Here is a 20,374-nt window from a genome sequence, read left to right on the forward strand (position 1 = left end):
ACTGATTGAAGTGGAGTTAACAAGTGACATCAATAAGGGATCATAGCTTTCACCTAAATTCAACTGGTCAGTCTATGTCATGGAAAGAGCAGGTGTTCCTAATGTTTTGTACACTCTGTATATTGAGGAAAGGTTGCCATCTACAGGTTTAGTGCAGTCACTGCAGTCTAGATTCCAATTCTGCACCACTTCCCCATAGTGATTCTCACAGAGTCAGTGGAGGGTGCTGTTGTACCAGGCCAGTCATAGAATGTGTGTTAGTCTTGCTTGTCAGGCTTGTAGCAGTGAAAGCAGAGATCCTTCACAGCTGCACTTCAGATGTTATGGTCCCTAACTAACCTACATAGTAGCTTGCTTCAGTGTTGAAAACACAATGACATCGAGGCTAAATACTCCTCTCTCTGTAATCAACCACAACCGGTCTATACTGGTCTGTTACAGCTTGTTCTTGAGTAATGAGGATGTGAATGCATGAATGTGTGAGTGTGTCTAGGCTGTCTTCTCTTTCAGCATGTATTAGTATGTGTGTCTCACACAACAATGGAATAGAGTCTAGAGTTTATAGACATAATGTCCCTTTAGTGTAATTATGTGATTGAACTCCATTATGTGTGCAGACATGTTATATCAAACACATGCGGTGAAAGGTTTGCTCTCCCTCTCCCTTTCTTTAACCCCTGCTCTCTCTCTCTCTCTCTCTCTCTCTCTCTCTGTACTCTCTCTTCCCCTCATTTCTCTATCGCTCCCCACATTTTTTCTGTACTGTATTGCTTTCTCCCTTTCAACTGAGAAACAGTGTGCTCCATAATGTTTTCCAGATGTACCCCCCCCCCACTCTGTGTTCTCTGTGTTCTCAGAAGGCTAACTGAAGTCCTGATAGGTTTGCCACCCCGCATACCACGCCACCCCCCTTACTCCCCTCCTCATCTATATGTGAGGTGGTACCCAAAACGTCAAGGGTGACTGGAGTTCCCCCAAAACAGTATTGAGAGACTAGTAAATGCATATTCCTTATGGGTGATCCTCATGAAACCAGCTTTAAAATGTCACCAGCAAATTGAGTTACAATACCATGATTCATTTGCAAAAATCAACTATCATTCTAAGGACTACAATGTCTAGTTTTTGGGAAACTGTCTTATTTTAAATACATTTTACATTTTCGCCTGAATTCTGTATATTTTCACCCCAAATTCTCATTACCGAAATGCGTCTGGATTAAATTATCAGGTTTTACAATTATTATTTATTTATTTATTAAAGGACCTAATTTATTTGAATAAAACACAAAATATGTTGCTGTAGTTTGTCCATAAATCCTAACAATGGTATACTAGTTGAAGTTCACATTAAACTATAATATTTATTACGTACAAACAGTGTCTGTGGAAATGTCTCATTACCATAACACTTTTTCAAGTTCCTGTAAAACCTCCAATCAGTTTTTAAATAAAGTTTTATTCACCCATGATGCATCATCCAGAGGAGTCGTCCTTATATGAGCACAAGTGAAGTTATTAGCTTATATGCCTTCAGAATTAGGTTCTTATTTTCAAATACCCCCTTTACCCCACTTGGCCTTCTCATGGCTAAAGGCTAAAGAGCTCAAATTGGGAAAAGTCCGTTTTAATTTTATAATTGTATAATTTCATTTGAAATATTTATATTTTCAGTGTTATTTTTAACTCAGTCAGGCCTTTTCATTACGGGAGCAATGTTTAAAAATATTAGAAATATTGATTTGTTTAATACTTTATTTGGAATTATGGTAATTCTAATTTTGTCAACATTTTGATCAAATGCATTATCTGATAAAAAAACATAAGAATAATTATGAAATAGATAAATACAGATCCTAATCTCAGTGATTCAAGAGGAAATTCAGTGAAAAATAACACTTGAGAATGTTGTGGTTTTTTGGACAATTTTGTGAGAATGACCCCCCTGTTGCAATAATGTTATAAGCCCTTTGAATTTTTTTCTGTTTTTTTCTATGTCATTGTAACATTGTAGGAGTGTTGCATGTGAGATGAGACTGATAGTCCAGCAAAGTCTTCCTCACCCTATCCTCCTCTCTCTCCCTCCCTGCTTCTCTCCCTCCCCCTCTCCTCTCCTCACCCCTTCTTCCCTCACTCGATGGGAACCAGCTGGGCCGAACTGGGGGATGTGTGGTGGGATGGGGGATGGGGGATGGGGGAGAGCAGGCATGGGGCCCAGGTTCTCCCTGCACTCTCATAATACAGGTCTAACTCAGACACACACACACATGCATGTTTAGACACTCACTGGTTTAGACTTGCACACAGTAACACACACACGCAAACACTTATACATACACGCAAACACGCTCACTGAGCCAGTGGGACCAAAGAGAGTTAGTGTGGTTTAGATCTGTAATCTCTGGTTTGGCTTAAAGCACTTAACGATCCAAACAGCTGCTGCTCATGTAAACTCTCCAACCCTCTTTCCCTCCTCTCTGTCTCAGTCGCTCTCTGTCTGTCTCACTCTCTCGCTCACCCTGTCCCCCTCTTTCTCCAACTACCTCTCCCCGTCTCTCTCCCTCTAAATCTCTGTAACTTCCTTCTCCCAAAGTCTTTTACTTTCTCTATTTTCTCAAGCTGGTTAGATGTACACACATGCACCCAACAGATATGAAGTATTGGAGTATCTGTTATTTGTTGAGTTTTCTCTATTGATTAGTCTGCCTGTTGAAGATTAACCAAAAGCACAAAGGGATCATCTATCCACTTCCTGTACTATCATCTCAGTTAATCCCTGTTGAGTCTTGAGGTCCTCTGAGAAAAGCAAGCTGTTATGATTGCAGAACTGTTTTCAGACAAAAAAACGCCATGTGTGTCCAATTAGGGGACTTCCGCCATTTTGTGTGTGTGTGAGGCAGATCATTACTTCAGAGCCCCCTCTCACCCCGCTGTGTGTGTGTGTGTGTGATCGCGGGGAGCCCAAAGGCCACTAGAGCTGTTACAGACCTAAAGACTTTGTGAACTAGTTCAACTCAAACGGTCACAGTTCTGTTAGATAATGATAGATGTATCATGCGGATGCATAAGGTTTTCAAAACACACAAACAGAGATGCTCTACTTGTCTCACACACACATACCCACAGATCCTGCAGAATCACTCAATACAGGTACACATACACACAGATCCTGCAGAATCATTCAACACAGGTACACACACACACACACTGCTAGGAAGAGTGCTGGCAGAGGTAGGCTTTTTCAAACCTGAGCTGTACTGCCGGGAAACCCAACACTCCCTAGACGACCTATATACTGCACTGTCTCATTCTCTCACACACACACCCTCATGACCTAAACATCGGCACACATGCACTCGCACACGAACATTAAATAACCTAGATGTCATCTCACTTACACACTTAATGCCACATTCACAGAAACAACTTTTCTTTCTCTCTCTCTCTCTCTCTGACAGAATGAGGCCTCTCTGTGTGTTGAAGGAGTGAAATGTCACTGCGCTGGTGTTGATTGGACGGTCCAAGGCTGTGAGGAATAGAGGGGTTGATGGGAGAGAAGGGCTGATGAAACCAGACTGTGTCCGTCTTTGTGCTCAGGCACACTGACGGACAACTCTGTCCGGGGTCCTGAATGGACCTCTTTGTGAAAGCCTGGAATTGGGTCAACACCAGAAGACTATAGCTCACTGACAACAGGGTCTCTGTCTACAAGTATATATGTCTCTTCTCTCTCTTTCCCTCCTTCTCCTTCTCTCTATCTCTGAGTTTATCTGTCTATTCTCTCTCTTTCCCTGTTTTCCTCTCCTTCCCCCTCTCATCAGCTCTCTTTACTGAATATCTGTTTACCCTCATAACTAACATCGACTAACTCTGCATTACGAAGAGGCTTTCGTATAGGACTACTACACTCATTTGTGTGTCATTTACAAAACCATGCAATTACAGAGGATCTGTGAGAGTGAAATATGCAATTATATATATAGATCTGACTGACAGTGTAACTCGTGAGTGTTCACGGACACGCTCACTGATCCAGAGCTCTCAGACAGAGCTCTGGGCTTACAAAAATGCACCGAGAGAGAGAGAGAGAGAGAGAGAGAGAGAGAGAGAGATTCCTCCCATCAGAGTCTGTCAGACTGAGAGAAAAATGCATGTGAAGGGCTAGACAGGAAATGACCTCGCTGGGGCAGGGGGGTTCCCAGATGGACTGCATTTCACAAACACACACACAGCTGTATTTCACACACACACACAGTTTCATTACTCACTCATAACAGAGCGCCCCTGATCCTAGTTCTGTGGAGAGCCAAGACACACTGTGATCTCTAACAATCTAAATGCATGAGAATGGGGATAATGCTCTTCTCTAACTCAGGGTTCTCTCTCACTGTTGGCAATCCTTGGAGTTTACCGCTACAATAGTCAGAGAAAATTAATTGTCCTGGAAAAATTGCATCACTTGCTTTTCTATAATCTGCGGTTCAAAAGATAAGAAGAAAGGTCCTAAAAAATGCTTCTCTGTGACATCACAGGGTAGGATTAAAAGGAAAACACTGTGATTTTCAAAACCTGCAATGAGTTTCTAACTGCGAATCTCAGTGTTTGAAAATCACTGTTTTTAAAATGTTTTAACTTTAGATAATGACATCGGGTGCAACCTTTTAACTTTTTTAATGTTTTTCTACAAACTTAGAAATGCGCCGTTTTCACACATGTTTAGACTGGTAATGTGCTGGAGATGATGAAAATGAGGTTGAAAGTGTTCTGGATAAGGGTGTCTGCTAAATGACTAAAATGTGAAAATGTAAATGCATGTGGTGTATGTGCACAACTGTCTGGGTGGGCGTGTGTGAGCACTATTTTATGACAAATCTGCAACCTTGTCTCCAGAGTCAGTGCTCCTGTAGGATTTATTGCATGTTCTGCTGTGAAAGATTCTTACTCCACTACTTCTTTCACTCTGGTCTTCTACAAGATGTGGAGGTTGTGGTTACTCTGCAAGTGCACTACCTCTTGTGCCATCAATATCCAGACCTCTTGATACAAGCTGTTGGGCACTAAAGACTGCGTTTATACATGCAGCCCAATTCTGATCTTTTGCCTAATTATTAGCAAAAGATCTGATCTGATTGGTCAAAAGACCAATTAGTGGCACAAGATCAGAATTGGGCTGCCTGTGTAAACGCAGCCTATAGGGGAAGCAATGCTTGTAGGGCTCTTACACACAGATTAGACCTAACATAGTAAATGTAAATCCATGACTCTCAAATTAGTATGATATGTTACGTTTGGTATGGTTACATAAGACAGAAAGTAGGGTGGTTGGGTGGGCGTATAACACAAATGTCTAGCAACCCAGAGGTCAAATCTCATCACGGACAACTTTTGCATTTTAGCTAACTAGCAACTTTACAACTACTAAGTACTTTTTAGCTGTTTAGCATGTTAGCTAACCCTAACCTTAACCCTTTAACCTAACTCCTAACCCTTTAACCCTAACCTTAACCCTTAACCCCTAGCCTAACGTGGCCACAACAAATTGGATTTCATAACATATTGTACGAATTTCAATTCGTAACATATTGTACGAATTTCAATTCGTAACATATACAAATTGTAATTCATAACATCATACGAATTGTAATTCATAACATCATACGAAATGGATGATGGACATCCACAAATTAATACATACCATACGAAATGTAACATATCATACTAATTGGAGTGTGTCGTATTTACATTCACTATGTTACGTCTACCCCTGAGTCCAGGTTGACAGTATACAGACTAGACTAACCTACAGCCTACAGTCCACTACATGGCTCAGTGCACTGAACCCTCACTACATAGACCATGCTTTGTACCCAGCCTTTCAAGTAGAGATCCTAAACAAAGATTTGGCACCCCGCCTGTGTAGTCTTAACACAGGCACCATGACCTGAATTCCTCTTGCATTAATGTGAACCATGTTTGTTTGAGCCTCAACCCTCCCTAAGGTACCACCAACCAGCCATCTTGAATTAGCTGGTGTTCATTGATGATGGCATGGGGGTAAATGACTGTCTGCAAACAATTTGAATGCTAGCAGTAACATACCCGAATTAAGTGTTTATCTTCAGTGCAACATTTGAGATCCTGTGGAATGAGAACGTTTTCTTTTACTGTCTTTTCCTCTGGTGCTAGGCCTATGCTGCCTTGACAGATCCATTATGCACTTTGAAACGTGTGCAAGGAGGGAGTCCATGACTGAGTCACTCAGTCCGGGGTCCCCCGGGGACCCTCGTGGCCCGGGGGACCCTCGTGGGAAGGAAGGCTTCCCGTCTGCTTTCTCCATACCGAGTATCGAATCCCACCTCGCGAGTCATGGGGGGTGCGGGGGCACGCGGAAAACTCGGTCAAAGGGTTCGGCCACGTATCTCTCTCTCTCTCCCTGCCTCGAATACAACAAGATACAGTATATGCGTGCCTATCTCCCACGCATTTGATTCGTTTTAGAGGACGTGTGTGTGTGTGTATGTTCATGCGCGCGCGGCTCTGTATCCTATGCGCCAGGCTCTGTACACATCTGGTGGTGGCGGGGACGGGAGTTGCAGGGGAGGGGCTGAGCGTGTGTGTGTTGCATGTGCTCTGCGCGTGAACCCTGCGTTTTGCGGAGGTCTGTAATTTGCTCCAGATGACCACTTGAGGCCGGGATATGGATCATTCTGGCGAGGTGAGCGTTTCCTCACACGGCATGACAGCGCAGCGCACAAATTAACTTATTCTATGGACAGCACTGTTTAGCCATGGATCCAGATACCTTTTCACACTAAACTAAGTGCAGGACAACTTTCCTCCACAATGACGCAGCAACAAGTGGATAATTGACATAGGTATCGGACGCCAAAGTGAGAGTGGAGAGTCGGGGTAACTGCACTTGAACACAAAGGGGGGAATGCCGCATCAGAAGCTTGTGCCAACTGCCGTTTGGGAATGGATACTGGTAACTTCGTGGGTTTCATCTGCTTTCTCCTTTTCTCTTGTGACGGGTTCCTCTCGCCTTCACCCGCCAGCGGCTTCTGTCCTGAGCGCTGCGACTGCCAGCAAGCACAGCACATCCTCTGCACAAACCGGGGGCTGCGCGCGGTGCCCAAGGTGCACTCCTCGCGGGTCCCAGAGGACGTGCTTGTCTTCAGCCTCGGGGGAAATTTCATCGGTAACATCTCCGCCTTCGACTTCACACGGTATGGAAATCTTATAAGGTTGAACTTACAATATAATCAAATACAGACCATTCACCCTAAAGCATTTGATAAGCTCTCCAACTTGGAGGAGTTGTATTTGGGCAACAATCTGATATCAACAATACCCCCAGGAACGTTACAGTCACTGACAAAACTGACAACTTTGAATGGCAATAACAATTACATTAAGAAGATCACTCCAGAGCTGTTTGGTAACTTGGAGAGCGTTGTGAAGCTGAGGTTGGATGGGAACGCCATAGAACTGTTACAGGACTCGGTGTTCAAGAGCTTGACTAATCTGCATTATCTCCATCTAGAATCGAACCAGCTGAGTCACATTCACAGAAATGCCTTTTCCAAGCTCACCAAACTGCGCTTTCTCAACCTGGCGCAGAACAAACTGACAGCCGTGCTTAATGTGTTTACGTTCTCCCAGCTCAGGTCACTGAATACCTTGCTGCTCGCTGAAAATGAAATACAACTCGTCGGAAACCACGTCTTTCAGAATCTGAAAAAGCTTTCTAAACTATCCCTCAGCAATAACAAAATCTACCATTTGGAAAGCGAGGCTTTGAAAGGACTGTCGAGCTTGACAGAATTTCTGATTGATGGGAACGAGCTGGAGGATCTTCCCGCAGGACTTCTCGACCCGCTGGAGAGAGTCGAGGAGCTGGACTTTAGTCGCAACCAAATTTCCACCGTGGACCCCTCGGCTTTTGAACAACTGAAGCACTTGAGTGTTTTAAAACTCAAAGACAACCGGCTCACGAGCCTCTCCGGTAACATCTTCGCCCTCAACAGCGGCCTTTACGATTTGGATCTCCATGGCAACAACTGGACGTGTGACTGCCAGCTGGGCGAGCTGAAGCAGTGGATGAAGTCGGCACACTCTCAGGGGAAGCTGCTGGCCGTTTTCGTGCAGTGTCATCACCCTGCTACACTGAGGGGGAAGTATTTAGATTATATCAACAGCTCCCAGCTGCAGCCCCCGGGGAACTTGAGCCACTTGTGTGAGACCCAAACTGGGCCTGAGGAGAGCAGAGGAGGGGGTGTCCTGGAGAAGGAGCTGGAGGACAGGATGATGAGAGAGGGAGAGGAGAGGGAGAGAGTGCAGGGTGAGGTGAGGAAGGAGATAGAGGGGGAGAGGAGAGGAATAGAGGCAGAGGAAAGGGAGGTGGGTAGAGAGGGAGTGGAGATGAAGGCAATAGAGAAGGTGAGCAGGGGTAGAGAGGAAGAGCATAGGAAGGAGGTGGGTATCCAAGGGGACCAGGGAGGGCAAGAGGAGCGGGACAAATCCCTGTCGTCGGACAGGAAGAGGAGGAAGAAAATATCCGCCAGCCCCAGGTCGCGACCTTCTGCTGAGGCTTCTGGGAAGCGTGAGAAAGGGAGGTGGGATTCCGTTCCAGGCCGCAGCGTTCCTCAAACACAAGCCCCTCCCCTCAACAACCCCACGCCCCCAACCACAACCACAACCCGGCCTCAGACAGTTGACAACCAAAATAGCCATGGTAACCATCTCAGTTGGCCAATCACATATTTTCCTCCCACCCCTCGAAAAGAGGAGCGATTCGACCTGCTCAGAGGGGGTCCTGGGGATGGTATACCTGCAGTGACAGACCCCTGTGTGTTCAACCGCCACTTCATCACCAACGTGACCGTCGACCAGGTCGCCTCCAGCACGGCCACGGTCCGCTGGACCACACGCGACTACAGCCGCTTCACACCGGGAGCCGGACCGGGAATAGAAGAGGTCCACTACCGAGTGCTGTTCGACCGCTTTGGGTCGTCTGACCGTTTCCCTCGGTACGTGTACGCCCGTGGCGGGGCGCGGTCGGTGATGTTACGAGAACTCAGCCCAGACGTCACCTACATGGTTTGTGTTGAGGGGGTGGTGGGAGGGTCTGTGTGTCAGGTGGCGCCCAGGGACCACTGTGCCGGATTGGTCACTCTCCCAGAAGAGGCTCATCACCAAGAGACACTGACCTCTGACCTCCAACTGGTCACCGTGGCAACACTGGCCGGCAATGCCGTCCTCCTTCTGGTGATTGGAGGAGTCTGGCTGGGGCGGGGTTTGAGGCGGAAGCTGAAAAGGAGGAAGTCAGCGGTGCACGTGCGTCACATGTACTCCACGCGGCGACCGTTCCGCAGCTCCATGACAACAACGGCGGCGGTGTCAACAGACTTCACAAGCTTCCAGAGCAGCCGGCCACCATGGCTCGGAACCCTGGAGGAAGGGGGCGACCTTATAGAGTTCCCCTGCGACCGTTTCCTTGACAACAGCCCCACCCGTAGAGACAACAGTGACATGCAGAGGTTCTCTGATTAATAGAACCCCAGAGACCTAGAACTTGAAAACATGTTTGCGCTGTGACCCTCTTAAGCTCTAGACTATAAAATGTTATTGTGAGCCATTAGATAATCCAACAGTAGAACCCATATCTAGACCCTGAGAACACCAAGACGCCATCACAAGGAAGGAACATCCTCAGGAGAATGTATAAGATGCTGCAGAGACAGAGACAGAAGTGGACTGGTATTTAACCTGCACTCTAGAGCACTTCATGACCATAGCAGGACCACAGCCAGGGTTGTGTTATGACTATAGAACCACAAGGTTATATTCATGACCACAGAACCACAGTAAGGTTGTGTTCAGGCAATATGACCATATGACCACAGTTATAGTTCTGTTCATGCGTTATGACCATATGACCACAGTTATAGTTCTGTTCATGCGTTATGACCATAGGACCACAGCTATAGTTGTGTTCATGGGTTATGACCATATGACCACAGTTATAGTTGTGTTCATGGATTATGACCATATGACCACAGTTATAGTTGTGTTCATGGGTTATGACCATATGACCACAGTTATAGTTGTGTTCATGGATTATGACCATATGACCACAGTTATAGTTGTGTTCATGGGTTATGACCATATGACCACAGTTATAGATGTGCTATGACCACAGCAGAACCACAGTTATAGATGTGTTTTGACCAAAGTTGTCTTTATGGGCGACCAAATAGCTGAGCTCATCAGGGCTGATTCAGACACTACAGGAAGTCAATCCCACAGACTTCCTCTAATCCTCATGCATTTCCTGTTCCATTGCCTTGCACCTGTATGTGTGTGTGTGTGTGTGTGTGAGAGAGAGAGAGAGAGAGAGAGAGAGTAAATATTACCTGATTTCATCTGGTGCTAATATTAGACTAATAGACATTCATTTTTGTACAATTGCGTATAAAATGTCATTTCTAATGTGCCTGAAAATGCAAGAAAGGATAGCTGCTGGATGGCAGAAATAATTATCCGGTTTTATATGTTGTTTTTATACTTTTATACTCAACTATGTATTGTGCTATGAGTACAAGTAAGTAACCATGCATTTCCTGACTGTGTGACTGTTGGACATATGACCCATTTGTCTGAATGAAAAGAAAGACCGATGCCTTTGCAAATAATGGTGTAAGTCCTTTGTTCATATGGTTCCGATACAAATAAAGAAACAGATATTACAGTTGTGGTATTTTTACAGAAAGGCAGTAAGTTTAACATTCGTATTAATACTGTATATTCATTCATTAGAGAACATGTTTGTTTGTGTGTGTAATGTATGCCTGCGTTTGTGCAAGTGTGTGTGTGTGTTTCATCATGTACTGTAAGCGTGTGTGTGTGTGTGTGTGTGTGTACGTATGTACGTGCGTTCTTGCAAGTGTGTGTGTTTCATCATGTACTTTAAGCGTGTGTGTGTGTGTGTGATTGTGTGTGTTTCAAGACGAAAGTCTGGCAATAGTTAGGTGTTTGTTTGGGTAGACAGGGTTGAATACCTCAAACTCAGGCCTGATCAGCTCTTAACTCCAAGCCTGTCAACAGTGCGTTACCATAACAACAGCAGACACAGACCAGGAAACACGGTCTGAGATATGAAACAGAAACATAGCATAATCCACTTCAATATCCTAGTCACAGGTTAAGACTTATATGTTGCTTCTTAAGTTTTTGTTAAACTATAGTGGATTGGGCCTGCCCTCTACTGATAGTGAATAAAAGTCATCACTACTGACTTTGGCTAATTCTTGGCCCTCTCACATCCATTTTCTTTCACTCAACCTGCTAAAGCTAAGTTATAGACAGGTAAATAAATCAAAATCTGTGATCGCTGACCTTTGACTCATTCAATCAGGGTGGCTCAAACTGTCTTCAGTTCCAGAAAATATTGCTAGGGGGCAGACTAGACCATTCATCTGACTGAGGCCCATTAGATCAAATTACATTTTCTCCTCAGATCTCCTGATGGAGGAGGCAACCAAACCTGAGTAAAAATCACAATAAGATACCAGAGAATAAGTGCTTTTATTTTCGTAGTAGGTTTGTAGCGATTGTCAATGTCTGAAGAAGAAAAAAATACATTCAACAAAACACAAATCACAATACAGACACAGAAGGATACAGGTAACAGGTTATAGGCCAACGTACTGTTTGAGCCTAATTTACATGATAAATACACTGTAGGAAACTAGTAAGTGCTTTACAGAGGTTAAACAAAGGGCCAGGAGTTATCTTGGTCAAGTGACATGGTCAAGGAAAACTCTGGGCCCAACTTAATATATGTACAAACATTGTAATACTTTCAAAGGGAAAAGAGGCTCTGCATTACATTGTTACAAAACAAGGCCATCCTATTCATAGGACTTGATATAAATTTGTATAAAATGTACATTTGTATTAGTTTTCATTCACGTTCTGCATTTCAGAGAGGCCTATGTTACACATACAACCACACACACACACTGTAGCAAACATAAACTAATACGCAATGTAGTAACATTATTTAGTCATGGTTAGAGCCAGGAGTTAGACCTGACCCAGTGATCTGTCTAGGTAAAACTCTGGTCCCTAGTAACAGGCTATTTTTAAGCCCAATAGTTGTTCCTGGAGAAACTCCTGGTCCTAGTCACGGTGTAAGTTACAAGACCTAACTCCGACGCATTCAGAAAATAAAATGCCACTAAGAAAAAGGTGCTATGATAACAAGTATGTTTGCAGACACATCGCCATGGAGCAGTCCTGGAATAGATAGCACAGTACTTGGATGTCTGATTTCCCACTAACTGAGACACATTGATCGACTGATTCCCCCAGACACAATAAGATCCAGTTCACAGGTGACTATCATCACAGAGTTAGAGAGACAGAAACTAGGGTAGCAAAACTCTGGTAACTTTCCCAAAATTCACAGGTTTTCCAGAAATCACGGTTGGACTCAGGAGGCAATAAGCCGGAAATCCGGGAATACTCCAACAGGGATTTATGGAAAACCTCAGAATTTTGGGAAAGTTACCGGAATTCTGCAAACCTACCAGAGATGTAAGGCTTATAGAGACCAGTCCAGTTTTGCCATACATGTGTCCATAGAGGCTAGGAGACCAGGAGAGGGAGCCATTTAAGACTACTGAGATGCACCCCACCTAGGGTTTAATCCCTGATTCCAGGTAGAAGTTGCCTCTAACCACAGATCAAGGATCAGCTCACCCTTCCCCATCCTAACCTTAACCATTAGGGGGGAAACACATACCTGACCTTAGCTAAGTGTTCAGGAGCAACTACATCCTGTACTCAATTGGAGGGGGGTTGATTCTGAACCATAGAGATGCACTAGAGAGTTTGTCTCCTGGGACATTATTGGAAGCTCTCTATCCAATAATATGTTCCAAACCACAGACGCACCCACCCGCACTTTACTTTTTAATTCCTGTGCGCTCCATCGCCCCCTCCAGCTGAGGAGGTGGAGATGCTGTTGGATTGGATGGCCTGCTGCTGCGACCCGGGACACAGGGGGGAGGGACTTCCTGTCGAACTCCCTGGACCTGGGGCACAGAGACAGCTGTCAATCAAATTGACCTGGCTAGTGTTTGATAGCTCCCTCTCTCTCTGTAAGATCTGGGTCCAGAGGAAAGTAATACGTTATATAATTAATGACAACTCATGTACAGTTCATATAAGGAAAATAGCTCTTTTATTTGGACATTTGCATTACAGTGGAGCAAATAGAGCAAAAATTGAAATATACCAAATAAAGCACATCGGTCTGTATAACTCCCAAGAATGTGCTCACTGGTTACATCAATTGTCCTTCTTACAAGAATAGGCATCATAGATGTTTAAATTCAGTCATCAAGGTGAAAAGGGGTTTTCCATCTCACTTTTTAACCGTATATGCCAACCATTGCGAGACTGTAGCCCTGTGTTTCTGAGATACCTGTATTTTTGACTCTGGATGTTTCTTGAATTGGGGAGACCCTCTCACAGGGGAGCTACACTGGGGCATCAAGAAAACTTTAGGCTTTAAGCTGCTACCCTGGACGTGTAACCTTTAGCCGGTGTGCGCAGAGTGCACTTCATCAAGTGTTCTTGGGCATGAGTCACGCCTTGAATTCATGAAAATAGAACCAGAGCGGAATTTTACGCAGAGCAGCACGAGTCTCTCACAGAGCCATCCCACTGGGCACAATTCAACGTCTACTCTACGCTGGTTCAACCAGTGGAGGCTGCTGAGGGGAGGACGGCTCATAATAATGGCTGAAACGGAGCGAATGGAATGGCATCAAACACATGGAAACCATGTATTTGATGTATTTGATACCATTCCACTGATTCCGCTCTAGCCATTACCACGAGCTCATCCTCCCCAATTAAAGTGCCACCAACCTCCTGTGGGTTCAATGTAATTTCATTGAAAAGACGTGGAAACAACGTTGATTAAACCAGTGTGTGCCCAGTGGATTGCTGCTTACACCCAGGTTTCATAAAAAACTATAGGCGTGTCTCACGCTCTGCAAAAGTGTCCTATGTAGCAGGCCCATCACACTCACATGGGACCGCGTCCAGACAGTGCAGATGGTACAGTATGGGATAGGAGTAGGAATCTGTGTTTTGGGATAGGAGTAGGAATCTGTGTTTTGGGATAGGAGTAGGAGTCTGTGTTTTGGGATACTGTAGTAGTAGGAATCTGTGTTTTGGGATAGGAGTAGGAATCTGTGTTTTGGGATAGGAGTAGGAGTCTGTGTTTTGGGATAGGAGTAGGAATCTGTTTTGGGATAGGAGTAGGAATCTGTGTTTTTGGATAGGAGTAGGAATCTGTGTTTTGGGATAAGAGTAGGAGTCTGTGTTTTTGGATAGGAGTAGGAATCTGTGTTTTGGGATAAGAGTAGGAGTCTGTGTTTTGGGATAGGAGTAGGAATCTGTGTTTTGGGATAAGAGTAGGAGTCTGTGTTTTGGGATAGGAGTAGGAATCTGTGTTTTGGGATATGAGTATAGTAGAGGGTAGGTGTATACCTCTGGGTGTTTTCGGGATGGGCGGGGTAGGGGTGTTACTCACTGAGGTACCCCTGTGATTCTCTCTGGCGGGCGGTGACGGGACAGTCTTTATGGGTCAGCAGGATCTGCTTCAGCTGGCCAACCTCTGACCTCAGAGTGGTCACCTCGTTCTGGAATGGCCAGAGGGACAGAAAGGTTAGTGATAGTGTGACAATGTGTGAGTGTGTGTGTGTGTGTGCGTAAACTTGTGTGTGCATGTGCATGCGTGTGTATAATAATAATAATATAATATGCCATTTAGCAGACGCTTTTATCCAAAGCGACTTACAGTCATGTGTGCATACTTTATTTAACGTATAAACTAGGGTTGTCACACTAGCAGTATGGCAGCACTCAGAGGTATCGTGGCAAGGAAACATTTCCTGAGGAAAACAGTCCTAATGTTAGAAACAAACAGCCTCATGTCACCCAGAATCACGTTTTTATTTCCAAGCTATAGCACACAATATTTTACATAAAGTAGGTTTTTAAAGGACCAAAGAGTTTAGTCTGCTTTGAGTTTAACTTTTTGCAAGGGAGAACTGGTATGGTGACAACCCTAGTATAAACCTACCTGCAGCTGCATGTTGTTGTGGGTGAGCTCCTCTGCCTTCTTCTCCAGAGCAGACACCCAGACCTTCCTCTTCTGTCTGCATCGCGTGGCCGCAGCTCGGTTTCGTTCAAGGAACTTCTGCCTGCGCTCGTCTGGGTCCTGGTCCACAGACCTCCTGCGACGTCCTCCAGTCACCTGGCCTGCATGCAGGGAATGTGTCTGCTGGGATGAATGCATCTGCTGCGTTGCTGGAGACAACTGCACAACAGACAAACACGGGTCATGAAACAATATTTACTAAGAACCAGTAAAACTTTGGATCCTCTGTGATAAGGGCTGTCTTCCAAATAGCACCCTAATTCCTATTTACTTTTGAGTGCACTACATAGGAAACAGGGGTTCATTTGGGATGCAAACGGTCTAAGCAATAGTGCCATAATGTTGATGTAACAGTGGTGATGAACTGTGATGACAGTCGATGTTACAGATGTCAGATTACAGCAATTGGCAACCACCCTCATGTTAAACTAACAAAACTTAATACAGAGTGGTTGTCAGAGTGGTTGTCATGACAATACTTAGGTAATACTGTACCTGAGCAGCTATGGAGTGGAGGGGCAGGTGAGGCGAGGTCTGGTGGGTGTGGCTGGCCTGCAGGTGCGAGGGAGGTGATTGGTGAACCGGATGATGCGGCACGTTTCCTGATTGGTGGCCCTGGCTGTGGGTGTTTCCTAGGTGATGTGGAGGGGCGTGGCAGTGCTGCTGGTAGGAGATGGGCTGAGCCTGCTGCAGGTGCTGATGATGCTGCTGCTGCTGCAGGTGAGTGTGCCGTTGCCGCGGTGACATCTCCATCATGTGACCCATGGTGGGACCCATGTTGCCGTTGGCGACAGCTCCCGGGTGTGGGTGTTGGTGATGGTGTTGGTGGGGGTGACCCACGGTTTTAGCTCTCTGAGGAATAAAAAATTAATCAAAACATAATACCATCAAATTACAATTAAAACTGATGTCTACAGGCCCTTTCTTACCAACTTATTTTATTTTTGTCCAAAATTCGGACTTGATCCAAAAAACAGACTTGGTGTTTAAAGGCCTTAAAGCATTTCCAACAAACATATCACCACTGAACTGAGCAAAGGAATACAACTGAGGTTGTCATTGCTTTTCTTATTCATTCTCTTCTTTCACAGCTGTGAAAACAGTTAGTGGTCAAGAAGTGCCAATCATCAATGACACTTGATATCTTAAGTTAAGTTAACAGTGTATCACTTGCGTGTATCACCTTATAGGGGCGGCAGGTAGCCTAACGGTTAAAGAGGCGAGCCAGAAACCGAAGTTCGAATCCCAGGTCCAACGACGGACCTGGGATTCAAACGAAAAGTGAGCTGGCAACCAGGGGGTTGCTGGTATCAAATATTAGATGCCATTGCCTGCCGTTGTGCCCTTGAGCAAGGCACTTAACACCCCACAACAACAGCTTCCTGTGGCAGCCCTCTGCACCTCTCCAAAACCTGTATGTGCTGTATGTGTGTCCATCGGAGGGGTTGGGTTAAAAGCGGGAGTCAAATTTCGGTTAGAACTTGTGTGAAATTGACCCATTAAGTGATCTTAATCTGAATAGTAGGCTACTTTAAACTACTTGAAGGGTTTATTTCCAAAACGTTACATCCACAAATGTTTCACGTGGTTTTTCATCAGAAATAATTGCTTATGGCTACCTTCATGTGTGTGTAAAATATTACTGTTCTCAGATTTTTCATTCATAGATTTTAGATGTGTATGAATTTATTTTATTTTTTTGCAAAATGTAATTAATGTACACTGAACAAAAATACTGTATAAACGCAACATGTAATGTGTTGGTCCCATGTTTCATGAGCTGAAATAAAAGATCCCAGAAATAACAATAAAAGGCCTGTCTAAAATGTGCAGTTTTATCGCACAACACAATGCCACAGATGTATCAAGTTTTGAGGGAGCATACTCAGTAAAATCTTTGAAATTGTTGCATTGTTTTGCTGGAATGGAATGTTCGTATCCTGTATATGTGACTGTGATATGTGGTCGTCTCACCTAGCTATCTTAAGATGAATGCACTAACTGTACAGTAAGGGAAAAAAGTCCCACTCCTCTGCAGATTTTGTCCCACTCCTCTGCAGATCTTCTCCAAGTCATTAAGGTTTCGAGGCTGACGTTTGGCAACTCGAACCTTCAGCTCCCTCCACAGATTTTCTATGGGATTAAGGTCTGGAGACTGGCTAGGCCACTCCAGGACCTTAATGTGCCTCTTCTTGAGCCACTCCTTTGTTGCCTTGGCCGTGTGTTTTGGGTCATTGTCATGCTGGAATACCCATCCACGACCCATTTTCAATGCCCTGGCTGAGGGAAGGAGGTTCTCACCCAAGATTTGACGATACATGGCCCCGTCCATCGTCCCTTTGATGTGGTGAAGTTGTCCTGTCCCCTTTGCAGAAAAACACCCCCAAAGCATAATGTTTCCACCTCCATGTTTGACAGTGGGGATGGTGTTCTTGGGGTCATAGGCAGCATTCCTCCTCCTTCAAACACGGTGAGTTGAGTTGATGCCAAAGAGCTCGATTTTGGTCCCATCTGACCACAACACTTTCACCCAGTTCTCCTCTGAATCATTCAGATGTTAATTGGCAAACTTCAGACGGCCCTGTATATGTGCTTTCTTGAGCAGGGGGACCTTGCGGGCGCTGCAGGATTTCAGTCCTTCACGGCGTAGTGTGTTACCAATTGTTTTCTTGGTGACTATGGTCCCAGCTGCCTTGAGATCATTGACAAGATCCTTCTGTGTAGTTCTGGGCTGATTCCTCACCGTTCTCATGATCATTGCAACTCCACGAGGTGAGATCTTGCATGGAGCCCCAGGCCGAGGGAGATTGACAGTACTTTTGTGTTTCTTCCATTTGCGAATAATCGCACCAACTGTTGTCACCTTCTCACCAAGCTGCTTGGCGATGGTCTTGTAGCCCATTCCAGCCTGTGTAGGTCTACAATCTTGTCCCTGACATCCTTGGAGAGCTCTTTGGTCTTGGCCATGTTGGAGAGTTTGGAATCTGATTGATTGATTGCTTCTGTGGACAGGTGTCTTTTATACAGGTAACACACTGAGATTAGGAGCACTCCCTTTAAGAGTGTGCTCCTAATCTCAGCTCGTTACCTGTATAAAAGACACCTGGGAGCCAGAAATCTTTCTGATTGAGAGGGGGTCAAATACTTATTTCCCTCATTAAAATGCAAATCAATTTATAACATTTTTGACATGCGTTTTTCTGGATTTCTTTTTTGTTATTCTGTCTCTCACTGTTCAAATAAACCTACATAATTAAAATAATAGACTATTCATTTCTTTGTCAGTGGGCAAATGTACAAAACAGCAAGGGATCAAATACTTTTTTCCCTCACTGTAAGTCACTCTGGATATTTTATTTTTTTAAATATATTGTCACAAATGTTTAATTTGTACAGTTCTTTATAAAAAATGTAGTTATTTGTTATATTTGACTGTGTAAAACCTAGCAGTACTACTTATTTCCCTGAGAGTGAGGAGGATATATAGCATATTGCAAAAAAACATGATTATTGGTCTCGCTGAAATGAAACCATCAAGTGATAGATTTTAAACAAATACATGCCTGTCATTGAACAACCCCATGCCATGATTTGATAGTGAAAAAACACACAATTCCATTAAACAATAAAAGCAAATTGACCAATATTTCTGAAAATGAATATATAGCGATTTGTAATGAAACTCTTTACTGCTATTTTACATTTTATTGTGTTACAAAGTGGGATTAAAATTGATCTAATATATTGTTTTGCCAACAATCTACACAAAATACTCTGTAACGTCAAAGAAAAATTCATAACTAAAATATAGTCGTTGCATAAGTATTCAGCCCCTTTGTTTAGGCAAGCCTAAATTAGTTCAGGATTAAAATTTGGCTTAACAAATCACATAAATTATATGGACACATAGTGTGTAAAATAATAGGGGTTGACATGATTTTTGAATTACTAACCCTTCCTCTGTTCCCCATACATACAAAATCTATAAGGTCCCTCAGTCAAGTATTGCATTTCAAGCACAGATTCAACTACAAAGACCAGGGAGCTTTCGAAAGCCTTATAAAGAATGGCAGTGATTGGTAGATGGGTAACAATAACAAATCAGACATTGAATATCTGTTGAAGCATGGTCAATAATTATGCTGTGGATTATATATTAAACCACCCAGACACATCAAAGATACAGTCGTCCTTCTGAATTGAGCTGCAGGACAGGAAGTAAACTGCTCAGGGATGTTACCATGAGGCTATTGGGGATTTTAAAACAGCTACAGAGTTCAGTGTCTGTGACGGTAGAAAACTGAGGATGGATCAACAACATTGTCGTGACTCCACAATAATTACCTAAATGACAGAGTGAAAATAAGAATACAAATTACATTAAAATGCAAATCAATTTACAGTGGGGGAAAAAAGTATTTAGTCAGCCACCAATTGTGCAAGTTCTCCCACTTAAAAAGATGAGAGAGGCCTGTAATTTTCATCATAGGTACACGTCAACTATGACAGACAAAATGAGAAAAAAAATCCAGAAAATCACATTGTAGGATTTTTAATGAATTTATTTGCAAATTATGGTGGAAAATAAGTATTTGGTCAATAACAAAAGTTTCTCAATACTTTGTTATATACCCTTTGTTGGCAATGACACAGGTCAAACGTTTTCTGTAAGTCTTCACAAGGTTTTCACACACTGTTGCTGGTATTTTGGCCCATTCCTCCATGCAGATCTCCTCTAGAGCAGTGATGTTTTGGGGCTGTCGCTGGGCAACACGGACTTTCAACTCCCTCCAAAGATTTTCTATGGAGACTGGCTAGGCCACTCCAGGACCTTGAAATGCTTCTTACGAAGCCACTCCTTCGTTGCCCGGGCGGTGTGTTTGGGATCATTGTCATGCTGAAAGACCCAGCCACGTTTCATCTTCAATGCCCTTGCTGATGGAAGGAGGTTTTCACTCAAAATCTCACGATACATGGCCCCATTCATTCTTTCCTTTACACGGATCAGTCGTCCTGGTCCCTTTGCAGAAAAACAGCCCCAAAGCATGATGTTTCCACCCCCATGCTTCACAGTAGGTATGGTGTTCTTTGGATGCAACTCAGCATTCTTTGTCCTCCAAACACGACGAGTTGA

At 44.0% G+C, this 20,374-nt stretch overlaps 2 protein-coding genes across 3 annotated transcripts in view; one reads left to right on the forward strand and one right to left on the reverse strand.

Annotated features, from left to right (window-relative positions):
* Nucleotides 1-6,974: 6,974 nt before the first annotated feature.
* On the forward strand, nucleotides 6,975-9,551 carry LOC311122661 (TLR4 interactor with leucine rich repeats-like; the record flags this gene model as incomplete). The annotated part of the gene is made up of 1 exon (XM_084158088.1): nucleotides 6,975-9,551. The coding sequence occupies one exon, from the start codon at nucleotides 6,975-6,977 to the stop codon at nucleotides 9,549-9,551; it is 2,577 nt and encodes an 858-aa protein (XP_084014214.1).
* Nucleotides 9,552-11,567: 2,016 nt separating this feature from the next.
* LOC311110491 (cyclic AMP-responsive element-binding protein 5-like) overlaps nucleotides 11,568-20,374 on the reverse strand; it is a 31,913-nt gene continuing 23,106 nt past the window's right edge. The window contains exons 8-11 of one of the 2 annotated variants that reach the window (XM_084153016.1): nucleotides 15,736-16,092; nucleotides 15,163-15,399; nucleotides 14,611-14,719; nucleotides 11,568-13,099 (exon numbers count right to left, since the gene is read on the reverse strand). In XM_084153016.1, the coding sequence (XP_084009142.1) occupies nucleotides 12,978-13,099; nucleotides 14,611-14,719; nucleotides 15,163-15,399; nucleotides 15,736-16,092 (825 nt within the window). In that variant the 3' untranslated portion in view covers nucleotides 11,568-12,977. Of the gene's footprint in view, nucleotides 13,100-14,567; nucleotides 14,720-15,162; nucleotides 15,400-15,735; nucleotides 16,093-20,374 lie in introns of both variants that reach the window. The other variant, XM_084153017.1, reaches the window with a different exon arrangement.

This window comes from Coregonus lavaretus (assembly GCF_964263955.1).
Source record: "Coregonus lavaretus genome assembly, chromosome: 3".
NCBI lineage: Eukaryota > Metazoa > Chordata > Actinopteri > Salmoniformes > Salmonidae > Coregonus > Coregonus lavaretus.